Source organism: Coregonus clupeaformis, chromosome 29 (genome assembly GCF_020615455.1).
Source record: "Coregonus clupeaformis isolate EN_2021a chromosome 29, ASM2061545v1, whole genome shotgun sequence".
In the NCBI taxonomy this organism is placed as follows: domain Eukaryota; kingdom Metazoa; phylum Chordata; class Actinopteri; order Salmoniformes; family Salmonidae; genus Coregonus; species Coregonus clupeaformis.
The window spans coordinates 4041317-4055384 of record NC_059220.1 but is presented as its reverse complement, the minus strand read 5'-3'; the positions used below and the strand labels follow the sequence as shown (position 1 = coordinate 4055384).

The 14068-nt window shown below is 42.4% G+C and overlaps 1 protein-coding gene across 9 annotated transcripts in view; it reads left to right on the top strand.

The window, feature by feature from the left end:
• Positions 1-14068, top strand: part of LOC121544597 (neurexin-3a-like) — a 647039-nt gene that overhangs the window by 94079 nt on the left and 538892 nt on the right. For all 9 annotated transcript variants that reach the window (XR_005996136.2, XR_005996135.2, XM_045209074.1 and 6 more), the window contains one exon: positions 12796-13097. Coding sequence is in view for 7 of the 9 variants with exons in the window: in XM_045209074.1 (XP_045065009.1) it covers positions 12796-13097 (302 nt within the window). In the remaining 2 variants the exon portion in view is untranslated. The remainder of the gene's footprint in view (positions 1-12795; positions 13098-14068) is intronic.

The window sequence follows — 14068 nt, the reverse complement described above, 5'->3', positions numbered from 1 at the left end:
GGTGGTGTAAAAGGAAGGCCCAGAAAATTGTTAAAGACTCCAGCCAACCAAGCCATAGACTATTCTCTCTGCTTCCGCAGGGCATGCGGTACCGGTGCATCAAGTCTGAAACCAACAGGCTCCTGAACAGCTTCTATACCCATGCCTTAAGACTGCTAAATAGCTAACTAAATAGCTAACAAAATGGCTACACGGACTATCTGAGTAGACCCTTATATTGTATTCTTATTTTTGCACACTGACAGGGTCCAACACACACACAAACACTCACTCCATCACTTTCTCACACACATAATATGCACATACATTTATACTGACTATACACACACCCACACACACTCACATACAAGCTGCTGCTACTCTGTTTGCCTAGTCATCTTACCCTTATATACACAACCGTTCAAAAGTTTTGGGTCACTTAGAAATATCCTTGTTTTCCATGAAAACATACATGAAATGAGTTTGAATAGGAAATATAGCAAAATGCATAGGAAATGTAGTCATTGACAAGGTTAGAAACAATAATTTTTAATTGAAATAATAATAGTGTCCTTCAAACTTTGCTTTCGTCAAATAATCCTCCATTTGCAGCAATTACAGCCTTTTACATTTTAGTCATTTAGCAGACACTCTTATCCAGAGCGACTTACAGTTAGTGAGTGCATACATTTTCATACTGGCCCCCCGTGGGAAACGAACCCACAACCCTGGCGTTGCAAGCGCCATGCTCTACCAACTGAGCTACAGGGGACCTTTGGCATTGTTGTTGTAAATTTGTTGAGGTAATCTGAAGAGATTTCACCCCATACTTCCTGAAGCACCTCCCACAAGTTGGATTGGCTTGATGGGCACTTCTTACGTACCGTACGGTCAAGCTGCTCCCACAACAGCTCAAAAGGGTTGAGATCCGATGATTGTGCTGGCCACTCCATTATAGACACAATACCAGCTGACTGCTTCTTCCCTAAATAGTTATTGCATAGTTTGGAGCTGTGCTTTGGGTCATTGTCCTGTTGTAGGAGGAAATTGGCTCCAATCAAGCGCCGACCACAGGGTATGAAATGGCGTTGCAAAATGGAGTGATAGCCTTCCTTCTTCAAGATCCCTTTTACTCTGTACAAATCTATCTCCCACTTTACCACCACCAAAGCACCTCCAGACTATCACATTGCCTCCACCATGCTTGACAGATGGCATCAAGCACTCCTCCAGCATATTTTCATTTGGTCTGCGTCTCACAAATGTTATTCTTTGTGATCCGAACACCTCAAACTTCGATTTGTCTGTCCATAACACTTTTTTCCAATCTTCCTCTGTCCAGTGTCTGTGTTCTTTTGCCCATCTTAATCTTTTCTTTTTATTGGCCAGTCTGAAATATGGCTTTTTCTTTGCAACTCTGCCTAGAAGGTCAGCATCCCGGAGTCTCCTCTTCACTGTTGATGTTGAGACTGGTGTTTTGCGGGTACTATTTAATGAAGCTGCCAGTTGAGGACCTGTGAGGCGTCTGTTTCTCAAACTAGACACTCTCATGTATTTGTCCTCTTGCTCAGTTGTGCACCGGGGCCTCCCACTCCTCTTTCTATTCTGGTTAGAGCCAGTTTGCGCTGTTCTGTGAAGGGAGTAGTACACAGCGTTGTACGAGATCTTCAGTTTCTTGGCAATTTCTCGCATGGAATAGCCTTCATTTCTCAGAACAAGAATAGACTGACGAGTTTCAGAAGAAAGTTATTTATTTCTGGCCATTTTGAGCCTGTAATCGAACCCACAATTGCTGATGCTCCAGATACTCAACTAGTCTCAAGAAGGCCATTTTTATTGCTTCTTTAATCAGCACAACCGTTTTCAGCTGTGCAAATGCACAGTTACAACAAACAAATACACAGTTACATTTTCAGTGACATTAGATTAGTCCAGTTTCAATTGCCATCACTACGGCATTGTCCATTAGCTGTTATCAAGCGGTACTACCCTTTTAAAATGATAAACTTGGATTAGCAAACACAACGTGCCATTGGAACACAGGACTGATGGTTGCTGATAATGGGCCTCTGTACGCCTATGTAGATATTCCATAACAAATCTGCAGTTTCCAGCTACAATAGCCATTTACAACATTAACAATGTCTACACTGTATTTCTGATCAATTTGATGTTATTTTAATGGACAAAAAAAGTGTTTTTCGTTCGAAAACAAGGACATTTCTAAGTGACCCCAAACTTTTGAACGGTAGTGTATATCTACCTCTATCACTCCAGTATCCCTGCACATTGTAAATATGGTATTGATCTGACCCTGTATATAGTGTGCTTACTTACTTTAAAGTGTTCTTCATATTTTTATATCTCGTGTGTTTTTGTTCTGCTTTGTTATTTCAGTATTACATTGTTATTGATCACTGCATTGTTGAGGTTAGAGCTTGGCAAGAAAGGCATTTCACTGTACTTGTGCATGTGTCATTCGTACTTGAAACTTGAGCAAACACATACTCAAACACACACACACACACACACACACATTCACTCACTCACTCACACACACACACACACACACACACACACACACACACACACACACACACACACACACACACACACACACACACACACACACACACACACACACATTCACACACACATACATACACACACACACACACACACACACACACACACACACACACACACACACACACACACACACACACACACACACACACACACACACACACACACACACACACACTACTAGTCATTATCATCGGAGCGGCACTTTTAAGCTATCCTCTGATTTACCGCCTTCACCTTCCCTCACCGTCCCTCACCTTCCCTAAATTAAAATACTCACACTGAACAGTAAAATGCTTTTAGAACGGGTGGGCTGTGGATGGACAGTACACACACACGTTAAGGCCTCTTCTGGTCCTTACCAAGAAGACAGTGAATGTTCCTGTATTGCAGTTTTGTCTTAAATCTACTTGAAAATATATGGCAAGACCTGAAAATGGTTGTCTATTCTGAAAATAATAATGGGCAAATGTTGTACAATCCAGGAGTGACAGCTCTTAGAGACTTACCCATAAAGACTCACAGCTGTAATCATGGCCAAAGGTGCTTCTACAAAGTATTGACTCAGGGGTGTGAATACTTATGTTAATGAGATATTTCTGTATTCAAGAGTATAACATATTTTGCTAGAGCAGTAACTATGAGTCCGAGTTTAGAGTATAAGTCTTTGACTAAGGCAGTAACTATGAATCAGAGTTTAGAGTATAACTCTTTGTCTAAGGCAGTAACTATGAATCAGAGTTTAGAGTATAAGTCTTTGACTAAGGCAGTAACTATGAATCAGAGTTTAGAGTATAACTCTTTGACTAAGGCAGTAACTATGAATCAGCATTTAGAGTATAAGTCTTTGACTAAGGCAGTAACTATGAATCAGAGTTTAGAGTATAAGTCTTTGACTAAGGCAGTAACTATGAATCAGAATTTTGAGTATATGTCTTTGACTAAGGCAGTAACTATGAATCAGAGTTTAGAGTATACATATTTAGCTAGAGCAGTAACTATGAATCAGAATTTAGAGTATAAGTCTTTGACTAAGGCAGTAACTATGAATCAGAGTTTAGAGTATAAGTCTTTGACTAAGGCAGTAACTATGAATCAGAGTTTAGAGTATAAGTCTTTGACTAAGGCAGTAACTATGAATCAGAATTTAGAGTATAAGTCTTTGACTAAGGCAGTAACTATGAATCAGAGTTTAGAGTATAAGTCTTTGACTAAGGCAGTAACTATGAATCAGAGTTTAGAGTATAAGTCTTTGACTAAGGCAGTAACTATGAATCAGAGTTTAGAGTATAAGTCTTTGACTAAGGCAGTAACTATGAATCAGAGTTTAGAGTATACATATTTAGCTAGAGCAGTAACTATGAATCAGAATTTAGAGTATAAGTCTTTGACTAAGGCAGTAACTATGAATCAGAGTTTAGAGTATAAGTCTTTGACTAAGGCAGTAACTATGAATCAGAGTTTAGAGTATAAGTCTTTGACTAAGGCAGTAACTATGAATCAGAATTTAGAGTATAAGTCTTTGACTAAGGCAGTAACTATGAATCAGAGTTTAGAGTATGTCTTTGACTAAGGCAGTAACTATGAATCAGAGTTTAGAGTATAAGTCTTGGTACTCTCCTTTATCTATCTTATCATATCTTACTGGAAGATAACTCAAGCCCAGGGAGAGAGGGTGATTTAGTAGACCTCACTAGAACTATTTAGTCTTTCAGTAGACCTCCCTAGAACCAAATTTAGTTTGTCAGAATAGACCCCACTAGAACCCAATTTAGTCTGTCAGTAAACCCCACTAGAACCCAATTTAGTCTGTCAGTAGACCTCACTAGAACCCAATTTAGTCTGTCAGTAGAACCCACTACATCACCATTTAGTCTGTCAGTAGAACCCATTAGAACCCAATTTAGTCTGTCAGTAGAACCCACTAGAACACCATTTAGTCTGTCAATAGAACCCACTAGAACCCAATTTAATCTGTCAGTAGACCTCACTAGAACACCATTTAGTCTGTCAGTAGAACTCATTAGAACCCAATTTAGTCTGTCAGTAGAACCCACTAGAACCCAATTTAGTATGTCAGTAGAACCCACTAGAACCCCATTTAGTCTGTCAGTAGACCTACTAGAACACCATTTAGTCTGTCAATAGAACCCACTATAACCCAATTTAGTCTGTCAGTAGAACCCACTAAAATCCAATTTAGTCTGTCAGAATATAACCCACTAGAACACCATTTAGTCTGTCAATAGAACCCACTAGAACCCAATTTAGTCTGTCAGTAGACCTCACTAGAACACCATTTAGTCTGTCAGTAGACCTCACTAGAACCCAATTTAGTCTGTCAGTAGACCTCACTAGAACCCAATTTAGTCTGTCAGTAGACCTCACTAGAACCCAATTTAGTCTGTCAGTAGAACTCATTAGAACCCAATTTAGTCTGTCAGTAGACCTCACTAGAACCCAATTTAGTCTGTCAGTAGACCTCACTAGAACCCAATTTAGTCTGTCAGTAGAACTCATTAGAACCCAATTTAGTCTGTCAGTAGAACCCACTAGAACCCAATTTAGTCTGTCAGTAGAACCCACTAGAACCCAATTTAGTCTGTCAATAGAACCCACTAGAACCCAATTTAGTCTGTCAGTAGAACCCACTAGACCAATATTTAGTCCGTCAATAGAACCCACTTGACACACGCCTGGGGTTTTAAAAGATTCTTTGTTTCTTTAATCCAGAGCAGTAGAAATCCAGGGCTTGAGGGTGTAGACTGTCTGGTGTTAAGCTTCATTGTTCCATCAGCTAATTTAGACTTGGGAATCCATTCCAGAGAACTTTCCAATCAATAACTTAAATCAATGAAGAGTTAAGTTAAAGCAAAAACAGATGAAGTGATACCGGAGATTGAAACACTTTGATTACATATTGTTTCAATAAAGTTGAGACTGTTCAAATGTATAGAGCCTCTTTTTCAAAAGGAGACATTTTGAAAAGGAGACGTTTTGAGAAGAATTGCCACCCGGGTGGCAATATAGTTAAGTTCTTTGCCCCCAAAATGGACAAGATTTAGTGGACCCATAACTCGTTTCTGGCATTTCTTCTCCTATGACACTTTTACGGATAACTCCTGCCAGGGCTAATCCAGTCTCGTTCATCACCCGTAGAGTTATCAAGGAATGGCTTATGGATACCGTTAAAATCATTACTGCACCATAACAGTTCCTCCACTCCATCCAGATTGAACTCATAAAGATATTCTAGGCCTGTGTATTAAGATTCCATGTTTCAGCACAATTGCTATAGCTATAAAAGCCAAGGGACCTCTAGCAGATCTCTGTCTCTTTGGTACATTTTGTGGTTGGTGTGTTGTACTCTAACAGGAGTCGTCCTTCCTGTATAGCCTGCTGACCTTGCGCTATCTCCGAATGTTTTTGTTAAAGGCCCCCCTATCTCACTAACTTTACATACTGTACATTTGGTGTCAACTGAAACGCCCAAATGACAGTATTGGTCCAAATATAGTTTGGATAGGTGAAGGTGGGATGAGGTGGTGGGATGAGGTGGTGGGACGAGGTGGTGGGACGAGGTTGTTGGATGAGGTGGTGGGATGAGGTGGTGGGATGAGGTGGTGGGATGAGGTGGTGGGATGAGGTGGTTGGACGAGGTGGTGGGACGAGGTGGTTGGACGAGGTGGTGGGATGAGGTGGTGGGACGAGGTGGTGGGATGAGGTGGTGGGATGAGGTGGTTGAACGAGGAGGTGGGATGAGGTGGTGGGATGAGGTGGTGCGATGAGGTGGTGGGATGAAGTGGTGGGACGAGGTGGTTGGACGAGGAGGTGGGATGAGGTGGTGGGATGAGGTGGTGGGATGAGGTGGTGGGGAGCCTGGTGGGGGTGTTTGAGTTCACCTCACCCCACTGAGGGAGGGTTCAATGCAAATCACTGAGCCTGAGGGAGAGGATGTGTACAGTATATGTACCATGTTCAGTATTTTATTTCACTTAGTCCTGCATGTTGGAGCTCCAAGCCTAAGATTTTCACTGTACCCTGAAATCACACCTGCAACCCTCTACATGTGACTATTAAACACTCTGAATATCTGAATCTGAGAGGAGCGGAAACTCAAAGTTGAACTAACTTTATTTGAACTGAGAGGATGTCATCTGGGCAGTAGTGGGTTCTCCTCTCCATCACATGTATGGTCTCTCATGCATGGCTCTCATGTATGGTCTCTCATGTATTGTCTCTCATGTATTGTCTCTCATGTATTGTCTCTCATGTATGGCATCTCATGTATGGCCTCATGTATGGCCTCTTATGTATGGCTCTCATCTATGGACTCTCGTGTATGACCTCTCATGTATGGCCTCTCATGTATTGTCTCTCGTTAAAACAAGCTTGTATTCATTCCCCATCTCCCTTTCTACCACCAAAACAAAGAGTGTACCCTAGTAGTAATGTATACTGCAAGGTTTTTGCCCACCCTAGCATCTCAAGTTTGCACTACAACACACCTCTCTCCCTCTACATAACCCCAGACTGTATCTCACCTCCCTCCCTCTACACAACCCCAGACTGTATCTCACCTCCCTCCCTCTACACAACCCCAGACTGTATCTCACCTCCCTCCCTCTACATAACCCCAGACTGTATCTCACCTCCCTCCCTCTACACAACCCCAGACTGTATCTCACCTCCCTCCCTCTACACAACCCCAGACTGTATCTCACCTCTCTCCCTCTATGTAACCCCAGACTGTATCTCACCTCTCTCCCTCTATGTAACCCCAGACTGTATCTCACCTCTCTCCCTCTACATAACCCCAGACTGTATCTCACCTCTCTCCCTCTACATAACCCCAGACTGTATCTCACCTCTCTCCCTCTACATAACCCCAGACTGTATCTCACCTCCCTCCCTCTACACAACCCCAGACTGTATCTCACCTCTCTCCCTCTACACAACCCCAGACTGTATCTCACCTCCCTCCCTCTACACAACCCCAGACTGTATCTCACCTCTCTCCCTCTATGTAACCCCAGACTGTATCTCACCTCTCTCCCTCTATGTAACCCCAGACTGTATCTCACCTCTCTCCCTCTACATAACCCCAGACTGTATCTCACCTCTATCCCTCTACATAACCCCAGACTGTATCTCACCTCTCTCCCTCTATGTAACCCCAGACTGTATCTCCCTCGGTGGGTATTCCCCAAGCTGTCTCCCCTCTCTTCCTGTACCTTCCCTCCCACTCAGTAGTGAAGACAGTCTCTTAGCTCAGGATGGGTTCCCCTGCTCTGCTCTGCTCATTAAGTATTGAAGAGTGTGGAGGTAATGGATTAGCTCTAGCATCTGGTGCGACTCGCTGGCCTGTCCGGGTCTTTAGTTAAAACAAAACTTGCCTTAATTAATAATTGATCACAGGAGCCTATGAGGGGAGGTGTTATTGGGAGGTGCAGCGGTGTTTGTGATGTCAGGTTGCCCTGCCGACCCAGAGATAAGATGTCTGGCAGGGTAGGGGGGAGAGTGGGAGTTTTTGTTTCTGCATCAATAGTTGTGTCTGTTTGGATAAGCAGCTTGTGATTGGCTAAATTAGGTGGACCATTGATATAACAGCATTCAGCAAACTGGTACTAACTTATGTTTCTACATGGGAGTCTATTTGTCTAAATGCAAGTGAAAACTGTCAAGTCACGTAGGCTTTTTCCTCCATACTCCAGCATGCTGTTTCTCCATCACAAGATAATGCATGTAGCCTAGAGGAGCGTGCATTTAATATTGCATGTTGTTTATTGTTTGGTGCCAAGGCTGTGTGCCAAACTGCCTTGTCTAACACAATGGTCTATTTGCTCTGTGAGTTCATATAAGTACTGGAATAGTTTGCTGCTGTTTGACTGCTGGAGTAATGCTAACACTTGATGCAGTGGTTTTCTCCGTCAACATCCTTGCTTAACATATCACCGAAGGCCAAATGGTTAGAGCATCCAAAATACAGTATACACATACAGTACCAGTCAAAAGATTGGACACACCTACTCATTCAAGGGTTTTTCTTTATTTTTTACAATTTTCTACATTGTAGAATAATAGTGAAGACATCAAAACTATGAAATAACACATATGAATCACGGAGTAACCAAAAAAGTGTTAAACAAATCAAAATATATATATTCTTCAAATAGCCATCCTTTGCCTTGATGACAGCTTTGCACACTCTTAGCATTCTCTCAACCAGCTTCATGAGGTAGTCACCTGGAATGCATTTCAATTAACAGGTGTGCCTTCTTAAAAGTTAATTTGTGTGTGTGTGTGTGGGGGGGTATACAGCAGATAGCCCTATTTGGTAAAAGACCAAGTCCATATTATGGCAAGAACAGCTCAAAAAAGCAAAGAGAAACAACAGTCTATCATTACTTTAAGACATGAAGGTAAGTCAATACGGAACATTTCAAGAACTTTGAACGTTTCTTCAAGTGCAGTCGCAAAAACCTGCTATGATGTGCTATGATGAAACTGGTTCTCATGAGGACCGCCACAGGAATGGAAGACCCAGAGTTACCTCTGCTGCAGAGGATAAGTTCATTAGAGTTACCAGCCTCAGAAATTGCAGCCCAAATAAATGCATCACATAGTTCAAGTCACAGACACATCTCAACATCAACTGTTCAGAGGGGACTGTGTGAATCAGGCTTTCATGGTCGAATTGCTGCAAAGAAACCACTACTAAAGGACACCAATAATAAGAAGAGACCTGCTTGGGCCAAGAAACATGAGCAATGGACATTAGACCGGTGGAAATGTGTACTTTGGTCTGGAGTCCAAATTTGAGAATTTTGGTTCCAACTGCCATGTCTTTGTGAGACGTGGTGTGGGTGAACGGATGATCCCACCATAAAACATGGAGGAGGAAGTGTTATGGTGTGGGGGTGCTTTGCTGGTGACACTGTCTGTGATTTATTTAGAATTCAAGGCACACTTAACCAGCATGGCTACCACCACATTCTGCAGCGAGACGCCATCCCATCTGGTTTGGGCTTAGTGGGACTATCATTTGTTTTTCAACAGGACAATGACCCAACACACCTCCAGGCTGTGTAAGGGCTATTTTACCAAGAAGGAGAGTGATGGAGTGCTGCATAAGATGACCTGGCCTCCACAATACCACATTTGGTATTTTACCAAATAGGTATATCTTGTGTATAACCCCCCTAACTTGTCAAAACAAATTATTGGCTCAAACGCATTAAGTATTATATATACACTACCATTCAAAAGTTTGGCGTCACTTAGATATTTCCTTGTTTTCGAAACAAAAACTTTTTTTTTGTCCATCACATTGATCAGAAATACATTGAAGACATTGTTAATGTTGTAAATGGCCATTGTACCTGGAAACGGCTGATCTTTAATGGAATATCTACATAAGAGGACAGAGGCTCATTATCAACAACCATCAGTCCTGTGTTCCAATTGCACGTTGTGTTTGCTAATCCAAGTTTATCATTTTAAAAGGCAAATTGATCATTAGAAAACCCTTTTGCAATTATGTTAGCACAGCTGAAAACTGTTGTGCTGATTAAAGAAGCAATAAAACTGGCCTTCTTGAGACTAGTTGAGTATCTGGAGCATCAGCAATTGTGGGTTCGATTACAGGCTCAAAATGGCCAGAAACAAATAACTTTCTTCTGAAACCTGTCAGTCTATTCTTGTTCTGAGAAATGAAGGCTATTCCATGCGAGAAATTGCCAAGAAACTAAATATCTTGTACAACGCTGTGTACTACTCCCTTCACAGAACAGCGCAAACTGGCTCTAACCAGAATAGAAAGAGGAGTGGGAGGCCCCGGTGCACAACTGAGCAAGAGGACATATACATTATAGTGTTTAGTTTGAGAAACAGACGCCTCACAGGTCCTCAACTGGCAGCTTCATTAAATAGTACCCGCAAAACACCAGTCTCAATGTCAACAGTGAAGAGGAGACTCCGGGATGCTGACCTTCTAGGCAGAGTTGCAAAGAAAAAGCAATTTCTCAGACTGGCCAATAAAAAGAAAAGATTAAGATGGGCAAAAGAACACAGACACTGGACAGAGGAAGATTGGAAAAAAGTGTTATGGACAGACGAATCGAAGTTTGAGATGTTCGGATCACAAAGAATAACATTTGTGAAATGCAGACCAAATGAAAAGAAGCTTGATGCCATCTGTCAAGCATGGTGTAGGCAATTTGATGGTCTGGGGGTGCTTTGGTGGTGGTAAAGTGGGAGATTTGTACAGGGTAAAAGGGATCTTGAAGAAGGAAGACTACCACTCCATTTTGCAACGCCATGCCATACCCTGTGGACGGCGCTTGATTGGAGCCAATTTCCTCCTACAACAGGACAATGACCCAAAGCACAGCTCCAAACTATGCAAGAACTATTTAGGGAAGAAGCAGTCAGCTGGTATTCTGTCTATAATGGAGTGGCCAGCACAGTCACCGGATCTCAACCCTATTGAGCTGTTGTGGGAGCAGCTTGATAAGAAGTGCCCATCAAGCCAATCCAACTTGTGGGAGGTGCTTCAGGAAGCAAGGGGTGAAATCTCTTCAGATTACCTCAACAAATTGACAACTAGAATGCCAAAGGTCTGCAAGGCTGTAATTGCAGCAAATTGAGGATTATTTGATGAAAGCAAAGTTTGAAGGACACAATTATTATTTCTATTAAAAATCATTATTTCTAACCTTGTCAATTACTACATTTCTTATGCATTTTGCTATATTTCCTATTGAAACTCATTTCATGTATGTTTTCATCGAGTACAAGGACATTTCTAAGTGACCCCAAACTTTTGAATGGTATAATATATATATATATATATATATATATATATAATACTTCCAAATACTTGAGCTGCACTTGAACTTAGTTTTTCCAGTACAATAGAACTGGTGGAATTGTCTCAAAAGATTCACCCAGGCTCCACCTGACAGTGTACCTATTGTGAGGTCAAATCTTAGAGGTCCTGTATGTAATTATATGGGTCAAATTTCCCTCTGCGGGGTCTGTCCTATCAGCAGTGGACCTGGGCCTGAGGCACACATTCTAGCCAAGTTCCATGTTCACTGTGGAATGGATTCCTTTTGAGAAACTGAGGCCTGAAGAGTCTGTAGCCGCTGTATTCAGAGGATCAAAGACGGAAGCCATTTTGTGTCGACCGGGGCCTTATTGAGTATGCAGAGAACATGTTGTAGCCCTGATCCAGAGAGGGAGCGGAGTGGCTAGCGCTGGCTGGCTGGCTGGCTCTGATATATTCCGCCTGGCCATGGCTAAACTCACACACTCCCTAGTATCACTCCACTTTGCAGACAGAGAGCTGATTGAAGATGATCTCACAGATAAGTGCTCCAGACGGCACTCTTTATCCCCTCCCTCCCTCCCCCCTCCCCCCTCCCCTCCCCCTCCCCCCTCCCCCTCCCCCTCCCCCCTCCCTCCCTCCCTCCTCACTCTCTTTCTTTCTCACTAGCCATTTACTCTCTCTTCTTTTGGCTCATTCCCTCTCTGTCTTCTGTCTTTGTCTCCATATTTCACTCTCCTCTCTCTCTGTCTCCTCTCTCTCTGTCTCCTCTCTTCTCTTTTGTCTCAATCTTTCTCTGTCTTTCTCTCTGTCACCAAGGTCCAAATGTGCTCAGCAATGTTCATCTCCTTGATGCTTATTTTCTCTCTCTCTCTCTCTCTCTCTCTCTCTCTCTCTCTCTCTCTCTCTCTCTCTCTCTCTCTCTCTCTTCTCTCTCTCTCTCTCTCTCTCTCTCTCTCTCTCTCTCTCGTGCAATCATTTTCTCTCCTCCCTTCCGTTGAATTTAAACCCTTTATCACAATCCTGCCATTTCACAGGAAATACCAATTCCAGCGGCGAGATTAGCCTTCTGATGATGTTTGACGATAGCTGTGCCTGACTCTCCCTCTCTCCAAATGTTACATTTGATTGTCACACTGCCCTGAAACTCAGTCTATCCCGTATCTCAGTATTATTGGTGTCTGTTTCCTTTTTGCCTCACTAAGTGTGTGCTGGTGGTGATTTTATTGTGTCTTGACTACATCTTTAAATGTCCTGGGTATCTGGAGAGTCTTCATACAAATAACATCTCTAGGTTGTCTGTTGTGTTGTGTCTATCAGGTTCTAACCCCCTCTCTCCTTTTTCTCTTTGGTTTATCTTTATCATTGGGTTCTAACACCTGTTCTCTGTTCCATTGCAGCGCGGGAGGAGAACGTGGCCACGTTCCACGGCTCCGAGTACTTCTGCTATGACCTGTCCCAGAACCCCATCCAGTCATCCAGCGACGAGATCACGCTCTCCTTCAAGACGTGGCAGCGCAACGGCCTGATCCTCCACACGGGGAAGTCTGCTGACTACGTCAACCTGGCCCTGAAGGACGGAGCCGTGTCCCTGGTCATCAACCTGGGCTCCGGGGCCTTCGAAGCCATCGTGGAGCCTGTCAACGGGAAGTTCAATGACAACGCCTGGCATGACGTCAAGGTCACGCGCAACCTCAGACAGGTAATAGTGGCTAGGGAGGGTGAGACAGGAAATAGTGGCTATGGAGGGTACTGTATGTATATATATACCGTATATATATATAAGGATATGCAGGATAACTGATACTGTAGGACAGGTGGTCCTCTGTAGCTCAGCTGGTAGAGCACGGCGCTTGTAACGTCAGGGTAGTGGGTTCGATCCCCGGGACCACCGTACGTACAAATGTATGCACGCATGACTGTAAGTCACTTTGGATAAAAGCGTCTGCTAAATGGCATATTATTATTATATTAGGTGAAAGACCCGTATATTTTGTTTTTTATTTAGTCTTAAATGGGTTCAGTTCCTAAATAGTTTTTATTGAGCGTCATACATTCTCCTGTTAGTTTGTTGGTCCCTTTCATAGATGGAAAAGTTCACAAGAATTCCTACAGCGCTTTTGATTTTGTTTTCTTCTTAAGACTCTCTATATTTTTACCCGCAATGACTTACTTTTTTCCTAAAGACATTGTTTATTTCACACCTACTTTTACTTACTTTCCCATATTAATTTTCTCCATATTTTCTGAATTCCAAGAACACCAATTTCCTATCTGATTTTCTTCTGTCCATGAAGACTCACTGTTTACTCCAGACTGATCTCTATTCAGCTGTAAAATCGTCCAGATATCCCCATTCTAAAATATGCTAATAGTCAAGGTGCTGTTCCCTTTCCCCTCCTCAGTGAGAGTGGATGGTTTCTGGCTGTAGATGAGGGGGCCAAAGATAGACTAGGACAATGGATTTCAACTATGAGATGTAAGGAATTTGTAGTTAGATTATAATGTGTTACAATTTTAATTTAGACTATATATGTTTTAATACATTAATGCCGGATGTTGTCTTTGACATTTCATTTTAAACGTTTTTATATTACTACGACTAAGGTTCATCCCTCTACCTATGGAATACTCTGGATTTACACATTGAGTTATAGTCCATAGAGTATCCCC